At 38.8% G+C, this 15,616-nt stretch overlaps 1 protein-coding gene across 1 annotated transcript in view; it reads right to left on the reverse strand.

Annotated features, from left to right (window-relative positions):
• Window positions 1-1,509: 1,509 nt before the first annotated feature.
• The window catches only part of LOC140483664 (protein disulfide isomerase CRELD1-like), a 38,754-nt gene continuing 24,647 nt past the window's right edge, over window positions 1,510-15,616 (reverse strand). Inside the window, exons 7-12 of the mRNA XM_072582021.1 lie at window positions 14,094-14,270; window positions 12,524-12,619; window positions 8,288-8,371; window positions 7,240-7,335; window positions 6,270-6,410; window positions 1,510-5,777 (exon numbers count right to left, since the gene is read on the reverse strand). Coding sequence (XP_072438122.1) covers window positions 5,557-5,777; window positions 6,270-6,410; window positions 7,240-7,335; window positions 8,288-8,371; window positions 12,524-12,619; window positions 14,094-14,270 — 815 coding nt within the window. The 3' untranslated portion in view covers window positions 1,510-5,556. The remainder of the gene's footprint in view (window positions 5,778-6,269; window positions 6,411-7,239; window positions 7,336-8,287; window positions 8,372-12,523; window positions 12,620-14,093; window positions 14,271-15,616) is intronic.

The following is a 15,616-nucleotide window of genomic DNA, read 5'->3' on the forward strand; positions in this document are numbered from 1 at the left end:
GCAAGGAAACCTAAAAACTAAATTATCTGCAAATTATCAACAAGATTTTACTTTTTGTAACCTTAACATGGATCAGAACCAATCCAGATAAACATGAAAGCCAGGGAATTATAGACAGGTGAGCTTTGTCAGTGGTGGTAAGTTGTTAGAGGGGATTCTGAAGGACAGGGTTTATATGCGTTTAGAAAGGCAAGGACTGATTAGGGATAGTCAGCATGGCTTTCTGTGTGGAAAATTGTATCTCACTAACTTGACTGAGCTTTTTAAAGAGGTGACAAAGAAGGCAGAAGAGTGGATGTTGTATATGTGGACTTCACAAAGCATTCGACAAGGTTCCACGCTGTTCTTTACTGATGCAGTGTGGGTCAGGTGTCCAATAACAACCTTCACCTCAGAGTTTCACAGCTACAATTATCATTAATGTGACATGCCTGTACAAACCCTCACTATCAGATCACAACATTCCTGCCCAAAATTCCTTTGAAACCAACCAGCAACACACTCACTCACTGTTTGGCCACTTGTGGAAAATACCTGGCTCTTCAGTGTCTCTGAGCTGTTCACAGCCTGTTATACACTGTATTACACATCATTAAAATAGTTTAATTTTACACTCTTATCAAAACCAATCCCTTGGCTTTAAGGCACTATTACCATCCCTGTTCTTTAAACACTCAACAAGGCTATAACATTACCTCAACCAGCAAACTTAGAGAAGCTGAGATTTCACTCCTTGAAGCAGAGGACATTGAGAGGAGGTTTGACAGAGGTACATCAGATTATGATAGGCTTAGAAAAGAAAAACTCTGCCTATTAGCTGATTGTACAAACACCAGGGAACACAGATTGAAGGCTTTGTATAAGATATGCAAGAGGGAATGAGAAGAATCAGACAGAATTCTGCAGTACAGAAGGAGACCATTCAAACCAGTGCGTGTGTACCGGTTCCTGAAAGAGATACTCAAAGAGTTCCACTCTCCAACCTTATTTCTGTGGCCGTCTTACATCCATCACTTTCAAATATATTTTCAACTTTTCATAAATCATACTGTATTAATGACCCGGAATAGACTGGAAACAAATTTTAAAAGGAAATTTGATGAGTACTTTAAGGTTACTATGCAGGCTGACCGAGAGTGGGAACTCTATATTCAAGGGTATTCAACACACCAGAAGGCAAAACAAAAACAGTGACTCCGAGTGATAGAAATTAGTTGAAAAGGATCGGTGCTGCTTATTTTTATCTCCCACCATTGCTGCCCTTTTCATGCAGGTCTGCTGCTCTACTCATGAAGCTGCTTTTCCTATTCTCTCACATGATTTCGAAAGCATACGGAATTCTCTCTCGTGCTCTAAATACTTTAAGATGACAAACCCCATTTCTTTGACAGTTCACTTGTTCAGCAGTAACTTCACTCCACATTTTGGAAAGTCCTGTGAGCATAAGCTGTGGGGGCAAGGATTTCTGTGATGAACAAGAAAAACATCAGTAAAAAGACAAAGACACAATTCAACTTTTTATTTACCATAAAATGTTTATTTTTACCAGAATTTCAGTGCCAGTGTTTTGGAGGATCTACCCCCACCTCACTACGTTTTATAACATATACTTTAAATTGGAATCTTCCTGTTAGCAACCGGGCACATTCAGAATGACAAGTAACATAGTCACAAGCTCCATTATGATCCAATATTTATCCTAGCCCTTTTTGTTTGTTTTAAAGTTAGCTAGGTCACTTCCAAAGAAAGATTGAAGGTCAGAGAGTTAACAGATTCCTGGTGAAACGTATGAACATATAAACCACAAAAATTACAGAAGCAATAAAGAATGAGTAATTCAATTTGAATAAATAAATAAAAGAATGAATAAATTCACTCAGGTCCAGCACACCTAGTCATACAGGCAACAAAGACAATCTTTAGTGCATGCCACCGATACACCTTAAAGATCCTACATATATACACACAGGTACAATACAGAGATATATCAGTGTCAGACACCCATCCACTCAGCTAATAAAGGGTAGTGTGAGAAATGTCCAGCATAATCACATACACTGCAGTTCCTTCATGTATATAGAGGCAAAAGAAAATATCAGCATATGATAGTAATGCTCAACTAGCTTACTTCCACAGGGTCAGTATCCAAAATTACACATTGCTACACTATACAGTAGCCAACATGAAGAAACCTCTTGTTTCATTGTATATCTGAAATAAAGGCCACAATAGTAAAGCAACGCTCAGCAAGAATCCAATGATTAAGACAGAAGTATGTCACACACCTGGGACTTAAATTTGAAGTGCAGATTTGAAGGGTAGTAGTGAGGCATTCTAGTCTAGTCCACCTTTTAGAAGATGGAGGCGATGCCTTCTCCTATTTTATCCTAGTAGTGGAACAATGGGAATTTCAGTGCAGACAATTCCATTTTCCACCAGCAGATGGCTGTTGCACTTCACAAGCAACAGAAATTTGGGTGCAAATATAAATGGGACACACCTTTGGCATGGGGATAAAAGTGTCTAGTAATGGCCTTTGAGATTAACTTTTAAAAGAAAACGATTTAAAATGATTTCACAAAACTAAATTATGAGAACATACAGAAAAAAATTCTTTGAGTAACTCAGCCAAGTGGATGTAAAATAAGTCGCAACGAAACTCTTCAAGTCTATCCAGGTACGCCTATTATTTTCAGTCAATTCACATTTCATGTGACACGGAAAATAATTTCCCACAGTTAGGTACAATAAATGTACAATAAATTATAGGATAATGAATATTATGCAGAGAAATGATAAAATCTTTAAATATCTTATAGGTTACTGACACTTGTAAATTCGACTGATGTTGGATGGGGCTTATTTCAGGTCAGGAATTTTAATTAAAGCATTTTTAAATACACACAACCCTCAAATCAGAAAGTGCTGAAAATGCTGGAATTATATAGCAAAACTGTCAGCATCTGTAAGAGATAAGACAGGTCATGGGTATTCACTGCTGAACAGTACATCCCTGAAACATCATACATCCTATACATTCATGAGAATGTATCCAAAGCACCACCACCCTGCTTTTCTCCTCACTGATGCTGATTTAACTGGCAAATGGAATCATCACTTTCTATTTCCAACTATATGAACTTATTTTCCATAATTAAATATTTTTAAAAATGCATAAAGCAGCATCAATGGGGGACAGTGACAAAGATTAGCAACTGGCTGATTGGAAGTGAAACAGGTTTGTTGCCAAGATAGCACTAATTTAACCTTCTACATAACTCTGCAGACTGCTGTCTTTCAATAGGACCAATATAAATTTCATTGATATGAAGCGAAGGGATCTGTGCCCCTCCCAATGATAAATCTTGTATAATGGTGAACACATACTTGCAATTACTAGGCGTTGTAGCGAATTGCACAGATCAGTGTCCAAGACTCAATTTAAGTGTTCGATTACTAGTCTGACTGGTCTTAACAATACTGCGTTGGGGGGGGAGTTAAAAGCAAAAATAAAACACGAGCCAGGTTCTCACTCTTCATAACCAAAACTCTCTATTGGGAAGTGTACAATCACTTGTGGTTTAGAGTTTAGCTGTGATACCACCCCATCAGCCAACCATGGAATGGCCAGGTAAAAACTATTCTCCAGAAACTTTATACCCATAGGGATTCATGAACCTTACCGAAGTTAGTCATCACCTGGTTTCTTCTCTACATAGAGAAAAAAAAATGAAGACACTTCTCACAAATATGCTTCAGTAACAAAAAACTATGGATTATTTAGAGCTTTCATAAAATCAACACCAATCTTTGCCAATGGGTTGTGGAAAGGTTCCCTTCGTGGTGGCAATTCCATCATGGTGTTCGAGAGGCTGCAATAATGACTTGAAGAGGTTTGAACAAGGGCAGATGTCAGGCCGCTTCACTTTTCAGATACAGCCAAAAATCCTTTACGAATACTCACATTTCCATCTCAAAAAGCCATCAAGGACATCATGTTCAATGTTAAATCCACTTGATTTTAAATATGCTGACTTCCTTCCAATGTAAAAATGATAAACAAATCTCTATTCTCCATGAAGACAAATAAAGAATGAAGAAATTGCACCTCTGATATTACCTGATTCTCCCCAACACATAGCCAAATGTGGATGCTTTATACTAACTACTTCTAACTGCAAAATTAGCTCAAAGCATACATTCGTGATGCTGATTCCCTCCAACTCCTTCACTACCTTTTAGTCAAATTGTCCAAAAGTAAAAGAATCAGCTTTCTTATTTCAGTCTCTTTGTGAAGCCACAAGATTGCGGTTCTATTATCCAAGTGCATGTCAAAGATGACAACCAGACCAAGACACGGTTTCTACCACCTCATTGCAGGCCAAACTGAAGCCACCTTGCTTCACTCCAATCAAATACTCTCATCTGGACTGCACCTATTTCCTCTGGCAAGCGGAGCACAGTGTGTCTAAGAAAGAAAATTTCTCTGATACATCCAATCCAACGTTTGTTAGGAACGTAACACTGCCTGGCTCCACTGTTAACAAGAGCCATATTCAGGCTTTGATCATGTCACACCCAAACATCTTTAACATTTTTGTAGCTGGCTTCAACCCTCCTCTCAATTAAAATGCCACATATCCACACAGACACATCCTCTCTAATCTCAACTGTTACCCTATGGCTAAGTGAGCATTTTCTTATTCTCATCTTAATTTTAACTAAAAATCACTTCACCTCTGCTGTGAATAGGATGCCACAATAGGTCAAGCAAAAGCATTACTTACTGAACAGTGTATCAATTATAGAAGTTACTTCTTAATCATCCCACCCAACAGATTGCAAAACACAGACATTTGCTTGCTCATGCTGAACATCAAACTCAACCTGACCTCACTACAGCTTAAGTCTATTTCTCACCATGAGGTAATTTATTTAAATGAAAGCTAAGTCTGTGGTCAGAAATTAAATACCCTACAAAATGTGACAATGACGATTTCCAACCAGATTCCAAGCCTGAAAATCCAGCAGAAACAAGGCCTTGAAAGGTTTATCATACAAAATCTTGATTCAGTTGGCTGAAGTTGGGACAATGTTCCAAAAGTAAAATTAGACACTTCGTAAACAGAAGCTCAATTTTGTTGAGAGATGACAGAGACAAAACTTCTCCCTGAATCTTAAATATGCTTTTGGATAACGCCCATGCTGCAGCTTTTTACAATAAATTAGAACAGTGCATATTCAGAAAACATTACATCATTGTACATTTTATCGGAACTGAGAATTCACCAGAAGTAGAGCACAAGAGTTGCTTCGACAGAAACACCCCCACATGCTCCATCTGAATATAAGTAATCTTGTGTTTTCAGACATGCACAGTTTACTCTGTTGAATTCATAATTTAAAGATTGATATTTTACCCATACTTCCATGTGGCAATCCCAGCTGCTGGGCTCTGCAGAACAGTCCTCTGGGTAACAATCCAGTTTGGTTTAAAATAGTCAGCTATTACCACAGATAACCATATGATTCTTGCACTCAAACTAATCTTCTGCCTTATTTGCCTTTAAGAAATCCATCCACAAGACGATCTGATTTCTCTGACAGCCAGTAGCCTGCCGTTGCTGCAATGGCACCAATGAAGATGGAGGTGAAAACCATATCGCCCTTTGCAGCAAGTGTTGCCAGTGCACATATGATGACACCAAAGAACATCTGCTGTAAGACCACCATCTCATCCTCAGTGACATTGTCAAAGAGACCTTCCTCAGGGACAGCTGATAAAGAGAGAGAGAGAGAGAGAGAGAGAGAGAGAGAGTTGAGCATTAATGGTTTAAAATCATTTTTTTGACCAGCTCTAGCTTAGCTTCGCTTCTGAAAACTTCCTGTAGAGTTATACCTCTACAAAATATATCTGAAGTATTTAATGACCGACTTTTAATTGCGAGAAAAGTTTGATTTAACTTCATCCCCACCGAGTGTAAGAATGCCAATGTTGGAGGACAGAACTCTGCCCTATATCTCAACATTAGACATATAAGGCAAGTAACAGGTCAGATGCAAAATAAAATGCTGCCAGCCTCTGCCCAACTGAGCTTTCTTGGGCTGCCTTTTAGGTTGATTTATTCCCAACACATTTTTAAAATTGCCAGCTCATGTAATATTGCCATACAGTACATTAGCTTTGCTTAAACTTTCAAAAGGGATTCACTGTTGATGCATATTGGAATAGTGATCAGAGTGTGGATTAGAAAAGATGCAATACTTACGAGTCACCTTGTCCTCAACACAAAGACCATCATGTTTAGCAAACCCATCAATACAAGCACACATGTAGCTGCCCTCTGTATTTTTACATTCCTCATGTTCACCATTACAGATTGGTTTTTCACTGTTACATTCATCGATATCTGTAACAGAACATACTGAGACAATGAACTTTTCATAATTGAGCTATTCTTCAGCCCTCAAAACTCTTGGAGTAGGTCGACCATTTCCTTTCCAGCTCCCAATCTAACAGCTTGACACTAAAGTCTCGTTAATCTGGCTGCGATTTATTCGCCAGTGAGTGGCCTTGGATATTGGGATGGCATTTCTTATCCACCTAATTGTTCCATCAACTGGATAATGATCACTCAGTAAAGTACAGTCTGAATCATAGATCATTTGCCACCTGTATTTTGAAAGCATCTTTTTCTACAAATTTCTCTGCTCTGTTGTTACATTTTGTGCTACAATCACCTGACAAAAATGATGTTCTGTGACCGAGATGATTGACTTCCAGCAACTGAAATCATCTTCCTTTATGCTATGTATGACTCCAACTAATGGAGTGTTTCCCCAAACTCTCATCGACTAATTTGGCTCGGACTACTGATGCCTCAGTCAAATGTTGACGACCAACAATAGACGGCTGGGTAGGATTTGTCCTGTTCGGTGTACAGAACACACTCGGCAATTTTCCACATTGCTGGGTATGTGCCAATGTTGCATTAGCAATGAAACAGTTTGTCTCAGGACATAGCTGTTTCTAGAGTACACATCTTCAGTACCATGGCCAGAATGCTGTTGGAGTAGGTCTACCATTTCCTTTTCAGCTCCCAACCTAACAGCTTGACACTACAAAGTCTCAGTAACTGATCTTTATAACTAAAGCATCTTGTTTTTTATGTCTTCTGAAACCACTCCATGAATTTGACATCCCCAAGAGGCTGCTCAGTAAATATTAAGATTGCTTACCCAGACATTTTGTACCATCCATCTGATAACCTTTGTTACATTTTTTACATCTGCTCGGTCCAGCTCCCATACAAGTGAAGCAGGCTTTATCACAAGCTAGAGAAATAAATAAATAATAAGTATTACAGCAGAATGCACACAAGTGCCACGGCACCTGGAAAAGTTACTCCTCAGTCTCAGTTTAAAACCTGTCTGCCACTTACATACAGATTTCATTACAGGGCAGGCCAGAAAGAGAAATGAAGAACCAAATAATGCCAAACCAAATTAATCACCAAGTATTTCAGTTATTTCCTTTCATTTTATTCCAGCCTTCTTGGTATAATTGAAGATCAGTAAATATTGATCAATAGTATAAGAAGTAGGATTATTCAGTTCCTTGCAGCTGCGCTGCCACTCAAAATTATAACTGGAATGATGGAACAGAATTAAATGCTTGAGATTAAGGCCACTTTGTCTCAGTCAAAAGGATCAGATGCATTAACTGAAACCAATAAACCGTCTATTCTTTTTAACAGGAATGCCTTGCAGTAGTAGGAATACATATATCACACCACATTACTAACAAGCTGTAACATCTAAAGAAACAATCAAGGAATTAATTTAACACCCTAACTCTCCCAGTACTACGGATGCTGGAGATCTGAAACAAAAACAAAGTGCTGGAGAAATTCAGTGGGTCTAGCAGAATCTGTGGATAGAGAATTTCCAATTTCTGATGAAGAGTCATGTTGGACTTCAAACATTAAATTGGTTCTCTCTCCACAGATGCTACCATATCTGTTAATTATTCTTAACGCTCTGGCAATATTTTAGAAAAAAGGAAATCTTAAAAATAGAAGCAACATATTGACTTGTGATATGATTTCACTTTGAAGATCCAAATGAGTTCAGGTCCGAGTCAACATGAAGCATCAGTGAGACAATGAAAAGAAACGGAACAAATAAACTAACAATCCAGTCACTACATTACTGAATTGCATCCAAAGTATGAATTGCAGCTGTGTGATGATTTAGCACTCATTGCAAAAAGAATAACAACACTGACCTCTGCACTCATAGGAGCCATCCGTGTTTGCACAGTACTGGCCAGGTTTGCAGTTTGCCAATTCAGTGTCGCACTCATCAATATCTGGATGCAAGGAAAGTGGACAGTATGATTATTTTTAAACAAACAATAACAAAACCATTAAAGACTGTAAACCACCTTTCAAAACTTAAATTGTTTTCTTACAAGTTACAAACAAACTGCCCTTGTCAAATATTCTTTGATTAAAAGGTGCTCAAGATTTTTGGCTCTGTATAAAGAAACAGAGCTTTGACTCTGACCTTTATGATTTTGTTACAAGGATAGTTTGGGATAGAATTGCAATGAGTGGTCACTGGATCCTATAAAAAGTTAGTCATTTTATATTGAATGTGAAAGTTGTTTATTTATAATATTAACAGAAGCAGACAATTTGGACTCTGGTGTTCTTTTCAATAGGAAGATCTAACCCCATATTCCTTTTCTCTCTCAGCTGTAAATGTCCTCTGCAAAGTGTTTACAAGTTCTCCCTTTAAAAATGCAACAGCCTACATTTCCATTGCTAAAGAAATCTGCGCCACTGCCCCAGAGATTCCAGTACCACATGGAGAAACAGTTGCACTTTGGTGGCACAGTTTTTCAAGCGAGATGGGCCTCTATGACGGAGGTAAAGCTGCCATAATCCCAGAGGACCACAGAAACACAAAGAACTTGCAGCACAGCATACATAGGACCAAGCAATTCTGGATTTAGTGACATATAACGAGGCAGAGCTAAAATCAGAAATTGCTGGATAAACCCAGGTCTGGAGGACAGAAGCAGAGATAACATTTCAGGTTGGGTGACTCTTCTTCAGAACATTAACTCCGAAACGTTGACATTGCTTTCTCTCCACAGATGCTGTCAGATCTGCTGAGCTTTTCCAACAATTTCTGATTTTGTTTTAGATTTCCAGCATCCTCAATACCTTTTTTCTGTGTAATGATCAGGGAACTGAAGGTGAAAAGAGCCACTATGAGGCAGTGACCAAATAATGACAGAATTAACCCTACAGTTTGAGAGGGAGAAAATGGAATCAGATGTAACAATGGAGTAAAGGTACTACAAAGACATGAGGGAAGTGCTGGTCAGATTTGATTGCAATGGGAACCTGGTAGGGAAGACAGTTGAGCAGTAATGGCAGACATTTCTGGAGGTAATACAAGAGTCCTAGCAGAAATTCACCTCAAGGAAGAAGAAACATATTAAATGGGAGGAGAAGGCAACCATGGCTGATGAGAGAAGTCGGGGATAGCATAGAAGCAAAAGAATAAGCATTCAATGTGGTGAAGATTAGTGGAAAGCCAAATGATTGGGAACTCTAAAAAAACAGCAGAGGACAAATTTTAAAAACTAACCCAATAAGGAGAGAGAAAATGAAACATGAGAGCAAGCTAGTGAGTAATATAAAATATTACAAGAGATTTTGCTAGATATCTTAAAAAAATGAGAGAGAGGCAAGAGTGGATATTTGAGCACTGGAAACAAGGCTGGAGAAGTGGAAATGGGGAACAAAGAAATAGCAAAGGAACTGAATAGGTACTTTGGATCAGGGTTTCACAGTGGAAGACACCAGCAATGCATTAGAACTTCACGAGTGTCAGAGGGCAGAGATGAGTGTGGTGATCGTCACTAATGGGGTGGTGCTGGGGAAGCTGAAAGGTTTGAAAGCAGATAAGTTACCCAGTGATTGGAAGGAGGTAGCTGTTAAGATTTTAGAGGCATTGATGGCATTCTTTCAGGAATCATCAGAAGATCCCAGGTGATTGGAAAATGTCTAATTTATCACTCCTGTTTAAGAAGGTAGAGGGTCAGAAGACAGGAAACTATAGGTTCTTTAACCTACTTGGTCATTGTTAAGATTTTAGACTCTACTACGAAGGAAGAGATCTCCGAGTACTTGGAAGTGCATGCTAAAGTAGAGCGGAATCAGCACAGCTTTGTCCAAGGGAGGTTATACCTGACAAATCTGTTAGAATTCTTTGTCTAACTTACCTGTTAACTCCTCAAAGAAGAGCGAGTGATTGTGATCTATTTGGATCTCCAGAAGGCCTTTGACAATATGCCATTCAGGAGGCTGTTCTCATACAAGAGCCCATGGTGTGAGCTGCAAGGTAGTTGCATGGATAGAGGACTGGCTGACTGGCAGAGAGTAGGGATAAAAGGGGTCTTTTTCAGGATTGCAGCCAGTGACTAATGAAATTCTACAGCGGTCCATTTTGGGACCACAAAAATTCATGCTATACATTAATGATCTGGACGACAGAATTGCTGGCATTGTTGCAAAAATTGCAAATTACACAGATAATGGAGGGATAGGTAGTGTCAAGAAAGACAGGAGGTTGCAATAGGACTTGGACATGCGAAGCAAGTGGGCAAATAAAGTGGCAGATGTGAGGTTATGCACTTTGGTTGGAGGAATAGAGACGTATACTATTCTCTAAATGGGAAAAGGCTTCAGAAATCTGAGGGACAAAGGGACATAGGGCTCCTAATTCATGACTCACTTAAGATCATCAGTGTGTGCAGTTAGGAAATCAAATGCGATGTTAGCATTCATTTCAAGGGGCCTAGAATACTAGAGTCGAGATATCCTGCTGAGACTGTATAAGGCTCTGGTCAGACTGCATTTGGAATATTGCGAGCAGTTTTGTGTCCTCCATAGCTTAGGAAGGGGATCCAGAGGAGATTCACAAGAATGATCCCAAGGATTAAGGACTTGTCATATGAAGAGTTGCTGAGGACTTGGTCTGTACTCAATTGAGTTTAGAAGGTGGAGGTCTAATTGAAACCTACAGAAAACTGAGAAGCTTTGAGAGTGTGGCTGTGGAGATGCTTCCATTGGATAGGACCCAAGAGCACAGCCTCACAGTGAAGGGATGATGTTTTAAAATGGAGGAGGAGGAAGAATTCCTTCAGCCTTGGATAGTTAATCTGTAGAACACATTGCTGAAGACGGCTATGAAGGCCAGGTCATTAAACGTCTTTAAGACAGAGATGGATAGGGTATTGATTGGTATGGGGACTCATGTATAATGGGAGAAGGCACAAGAATGGGGTTGGGAAACAGTCTGTCCACAATAAATGGTGAAGTAGATTTGAATGGACTAATGTGGGCGGCACGGTGGCACAGTGGTTAGCGCTGTTGCCTCACAGCGCCAGAGATCCGGGTTCAATTCCCGCCTCAGGCGACTAACTGTGTGGAGTTTGCACGTTCTCCCCGTGTCTGCATGGGTTTCCTCCGGGTACTCCGGTTTCCTCCCACAGTCCAAAGATGTGCAGGCCAGGTGAATTGGCCATGCTAAATTGCCCGTAGTGTTAGGTAAGGGGTAAATGTAGGGGTGTGGGTGGGTTGCGCTTCGGCGGGGCGGTGTGGACTTGTTGGGCCGAAGGGCCTGTTTCCACACTGTAAATAATCTAATCTAATCTAAAAATTCTGCTCCTATATCTTATGGTTCCCCCTCAGTCTCCTTTGCTACAAGGAAAACAACCCCAGTGTGTCCAATCTGTCTTCATAACCAAAACACTCTAGCCCAGGCAATATCCTAGCAGATCTCCTCTGCACCCTCTCCCATGCAATCACATCTCCCCTCTAGTCTGGATTCCAGAATTACACACAATACTCAAACGTGGTCTAACCAACATTTTATATTTTTCATACTGAAGAAAGACTCCAAGAGGGGATAAAAGTTACTGCAATGCTGCTTCAGTGAACAGCTGAGGAGCTGTCCACAGCCCCAAAGTCAATATTATCCTTCAATCAAAGTTATCATATTAGACATTATAGGCATTATCATATGGATGCTTGAGGAAAGTGTGCGCAAAATGGCTGCTCTGAGTATTTTACAATTCAACAATGATTACACATCAAAATCAATTTATTTTTTGTAATATATTTTGGAATACTAAGTTTATAGAAATCTTATATGATTGCAAATTCTTTAACTAGTTTTGTACAAAGGGAAATTATTCTATCCTAATTTTAGCATTTGTCAAAACTTTAGTTTAAACTCCTCTTCACCTATTTTCCCCAAACAGACAAAAAAAATCTATCTCAAGGTAGCACATCAAAACCATTTATAGCTTTAACAGAACCAACAGAAATATGGTAAACAGCACAATGAATAGCAAAACGAACAGATTGTATATGATTCATCTTGATGAAATTCAGTTCTCAGTAAATCATAATGATTCAAAGGATAAGCAATTAGTACTTACCTATACACTTGTCATCATGCAGGAACCAGCCAACTTTACACTCTTGACATTTATAATCCTCAGGGCCTGTGCATTTCTTGCAAGATTTGTAGCATTCTGAAACACAGCAGCCAACAGAGCACAAGATTAATTCATCTGTAACCATACTTAGAAATTGTGAGCTCCAGATTTGAAAAATCAACAAAAATTTTGGATTTGGATTAGGCATGCAGAAACAAAGTTCATTGTTGACAGAAGGGTGCCACCTTCAAAATGTATCAATTTTAATGTCTTGGTATAGGTTTGCTTTTCTGGAAATCTTTTAAGGGGACAAATTTGTTTTTCTTCATCTAAAAATAGTTCAGGTCCATAAAAGAAAAAAATATTTTCTATACCATGTCAATTTCAAGCACACTCGCAAGTTTATACAAAATTAAGACTTTCTATTTAATCCCAAGAATAGCAGCACACCTTTGTTCCTGAGCACACTGTTCTCATGTGAAACCTAACATTTACTCACATCACATATACAGGCCACTGCTATGAAAAATCTCAAGTCAAGGTGGGGGCAAAAACTAGTCAGACACTACTCCAATTCTTTCACTTTGCCCTTTGGATTTTCTCTCTGAAGGCAGGGATCATATAATAGTCAGCACTGGACCCAACATCCACTTTATATATATCTGATAATGAATGTTGCCAAGTAATTTGCTGGCATTAGCCACCATAATGAAAGCTGATCCTATTCTCATCCAAATGCTCCACATATCATCTAAATGGAATGTATATAATGGGCTGTTTTAAAAAAAAAGTTAGACTTGAAGCAGACTCACTCAGCTAGGTGGATTAGGTTTTAAAAATAGTTGAATACAGCAGCACACTTAACAGAAGGACTTCACTCTTTGGTCTGCTCTACAAATTAACATGTAAAGGTGAGTACAGATCAGAACCCTCATTGGTGTGTCACAAAGCTGGTCCTTTTTCCTAAAAGCTATTCCTTTTATCGAAGATACTGTGTCCTTGGTTTTTTTTCAGAGGGGTCGAAAATAGTCCGGGATTTGAAACGACTTATTTAGTACAGAGGTGAAAGGGGCTACTGAGAGGCCTGTGAGGAAACAGGTTGCTGAACTCTCTCTCCTTCTGCCCTTCTAATTCGACTGTAAGCCTTTGTGTTAGTTTTGCTCTGTGTTTAAGGAGCTTATTTATTGGGACTGTTACGCATATTCAGAACAGCATAATTAAGTTCATTTTGGATAGAGAGAGTTTTATAGTTTTTTTTTTATTCTGTTCTTGGTGTTTCATTCCGTATATTTGTGAATAAATTTTTGTCTGTTTAAAAGCTGGTAATTAGCCTAACTTACTCTGTGTAATATTCACTGTACACCTATTGAAACAAAATAGCAAAGTTGCGATCTGGGCTACCTGCTTAAGAATATTTTAAGCGGTCTGGCCTAATCCATAACAGGTGACAAATGCCATTAAGGCATTACATTTCACAGAAGTTTCTGTGCATGTTCCTTTTAACGCAAAACAGCCCATGCATATATTCCTTGTGTCGTTGAGTCACGCTTACAAAATATACATCACATACCTTGACATACCAATTGGGTATCATTCCTCGACTCTTCAAAGTATCCATCAGCACATTCCATACAGATAGATCCTGCATAGCCTGGATCACAATTACATAACCCAGTTCCAGATCGAGTTCCATTGCCATCACATTGACCATATCCACTGCATGGTTTTGTGGATCCACCTGTACATGCTGTAAACATAGAATAAATGACATGATCAGAATGCAATTGTTCACCTGAAACAGTGATTGCATTTGCTTATACTCCATTAACTCTCAAAGAACCTTAAAGAGAGAAAGAGAGAACGAGAGAAAGAAAAGAAAGAAAAGAAAACAGAATTAGAGGTGGAGAAGTTTGGGAAAGAATTTCAGAGCTTAGGGTTCAATCGTGGATGTGGGGAATCTGGAACAACCAAGCAGCCATATTTGGAGAAACAGAGGGCTGAAGGACCGGAAGTGATAACAGATAGATGACAACTCTATTCATGTCATTGGCCAGGTAAAGCAAACTCAACTAATGGCAAAGAAGTGATTGAATTACTTATGAAATCTGAGCTATTCAGCTATCAGTCAGCAAGTTAAACACTGCAGCGTTTGAAGGAATTCCAAGTTTAAAATCTCTCCCATGATACCTGCAATTAAATATTAATGCAGATGTAGAAATAAAGGGTACAAGATACTTTGATTTTCATAAATAATATTTTGCATGTTTCCTCAGGGGTCAGGAGTGGTAATTTGGAGTCCCAGCCAAAGCACCATATACATCTTCAGTTAACTACATAAACAACAGTACGGCATGGTAAATAATCAGTGCATCACCAAATCTCCTATCATTCTGTTCTTGAAATAAACAAAATCATCTTAGCTTTTTGATTTGCAATCTAGTTCACAGAAGTACATACCCTAACCAAGAATTTAATAGTCACCTTATTTTGAATAACCACCCAAACATGCTGCTTCTCACAATCAGCTAGGAAACCTGCATTCTACTGGCCATCTAGAAACTTGAAGCAATCAAAATTTAATATCTGAAAGGTCAAATTATGTATCATAAAAGGATGAATAGGTTCAAGACAGATTAAGCAAAAGCAGGTACTAATCAGAACTAAGAGAACTGGAGGGAAATCAGATTTTCAGATAGAATTTTCTCTGTCAGTCAACTATCACAATAGTCAGATGTCATAACCTGAGGTCAACTTCAATCTTACATTTTGTACAGCATGATCAACCAGATCACCTCTCAGTACAAGCAATCCTTGGGTGACTGGCAGATTAGAGTTTGGAACCCCTGTAAAGCATGAGTGGGAAGCATGGCACTAAAGATGTTCTCTAAATTTGACAAAAAAAAAATTTTTGTAACTGAATTAAATATTTTATTTGAAGTATACTGTTTAGTTATCTCGAATTTCATTATTTATGGACAGGGCAGCATCACTCAACATGGATATTCCCGCTGAGGAAATGTTACAAGTCAAAGGCCCTTAAGCTGATTTGACGTCTGCTGCACTAGTTAGAATGATGAAAAGACTTTATGGTTG

Source organism: Chiloscyllium punctatum, chromosome 12, assembly GCF_047496795.1.
Source record: "Chiloscyllium punctatum isolate Juve2018m chromosome 12, sChiPun1.3, whole genome shotgun sequence".
In the NCBI taxonomy this organism is placed as follows: Eukaryota; Metazoa; Chordata; class Chondrichthyes; order Orectolobiformes; family Hemiscylliidae; genus Chiloscyllium; species Chiloscyllium punctatum.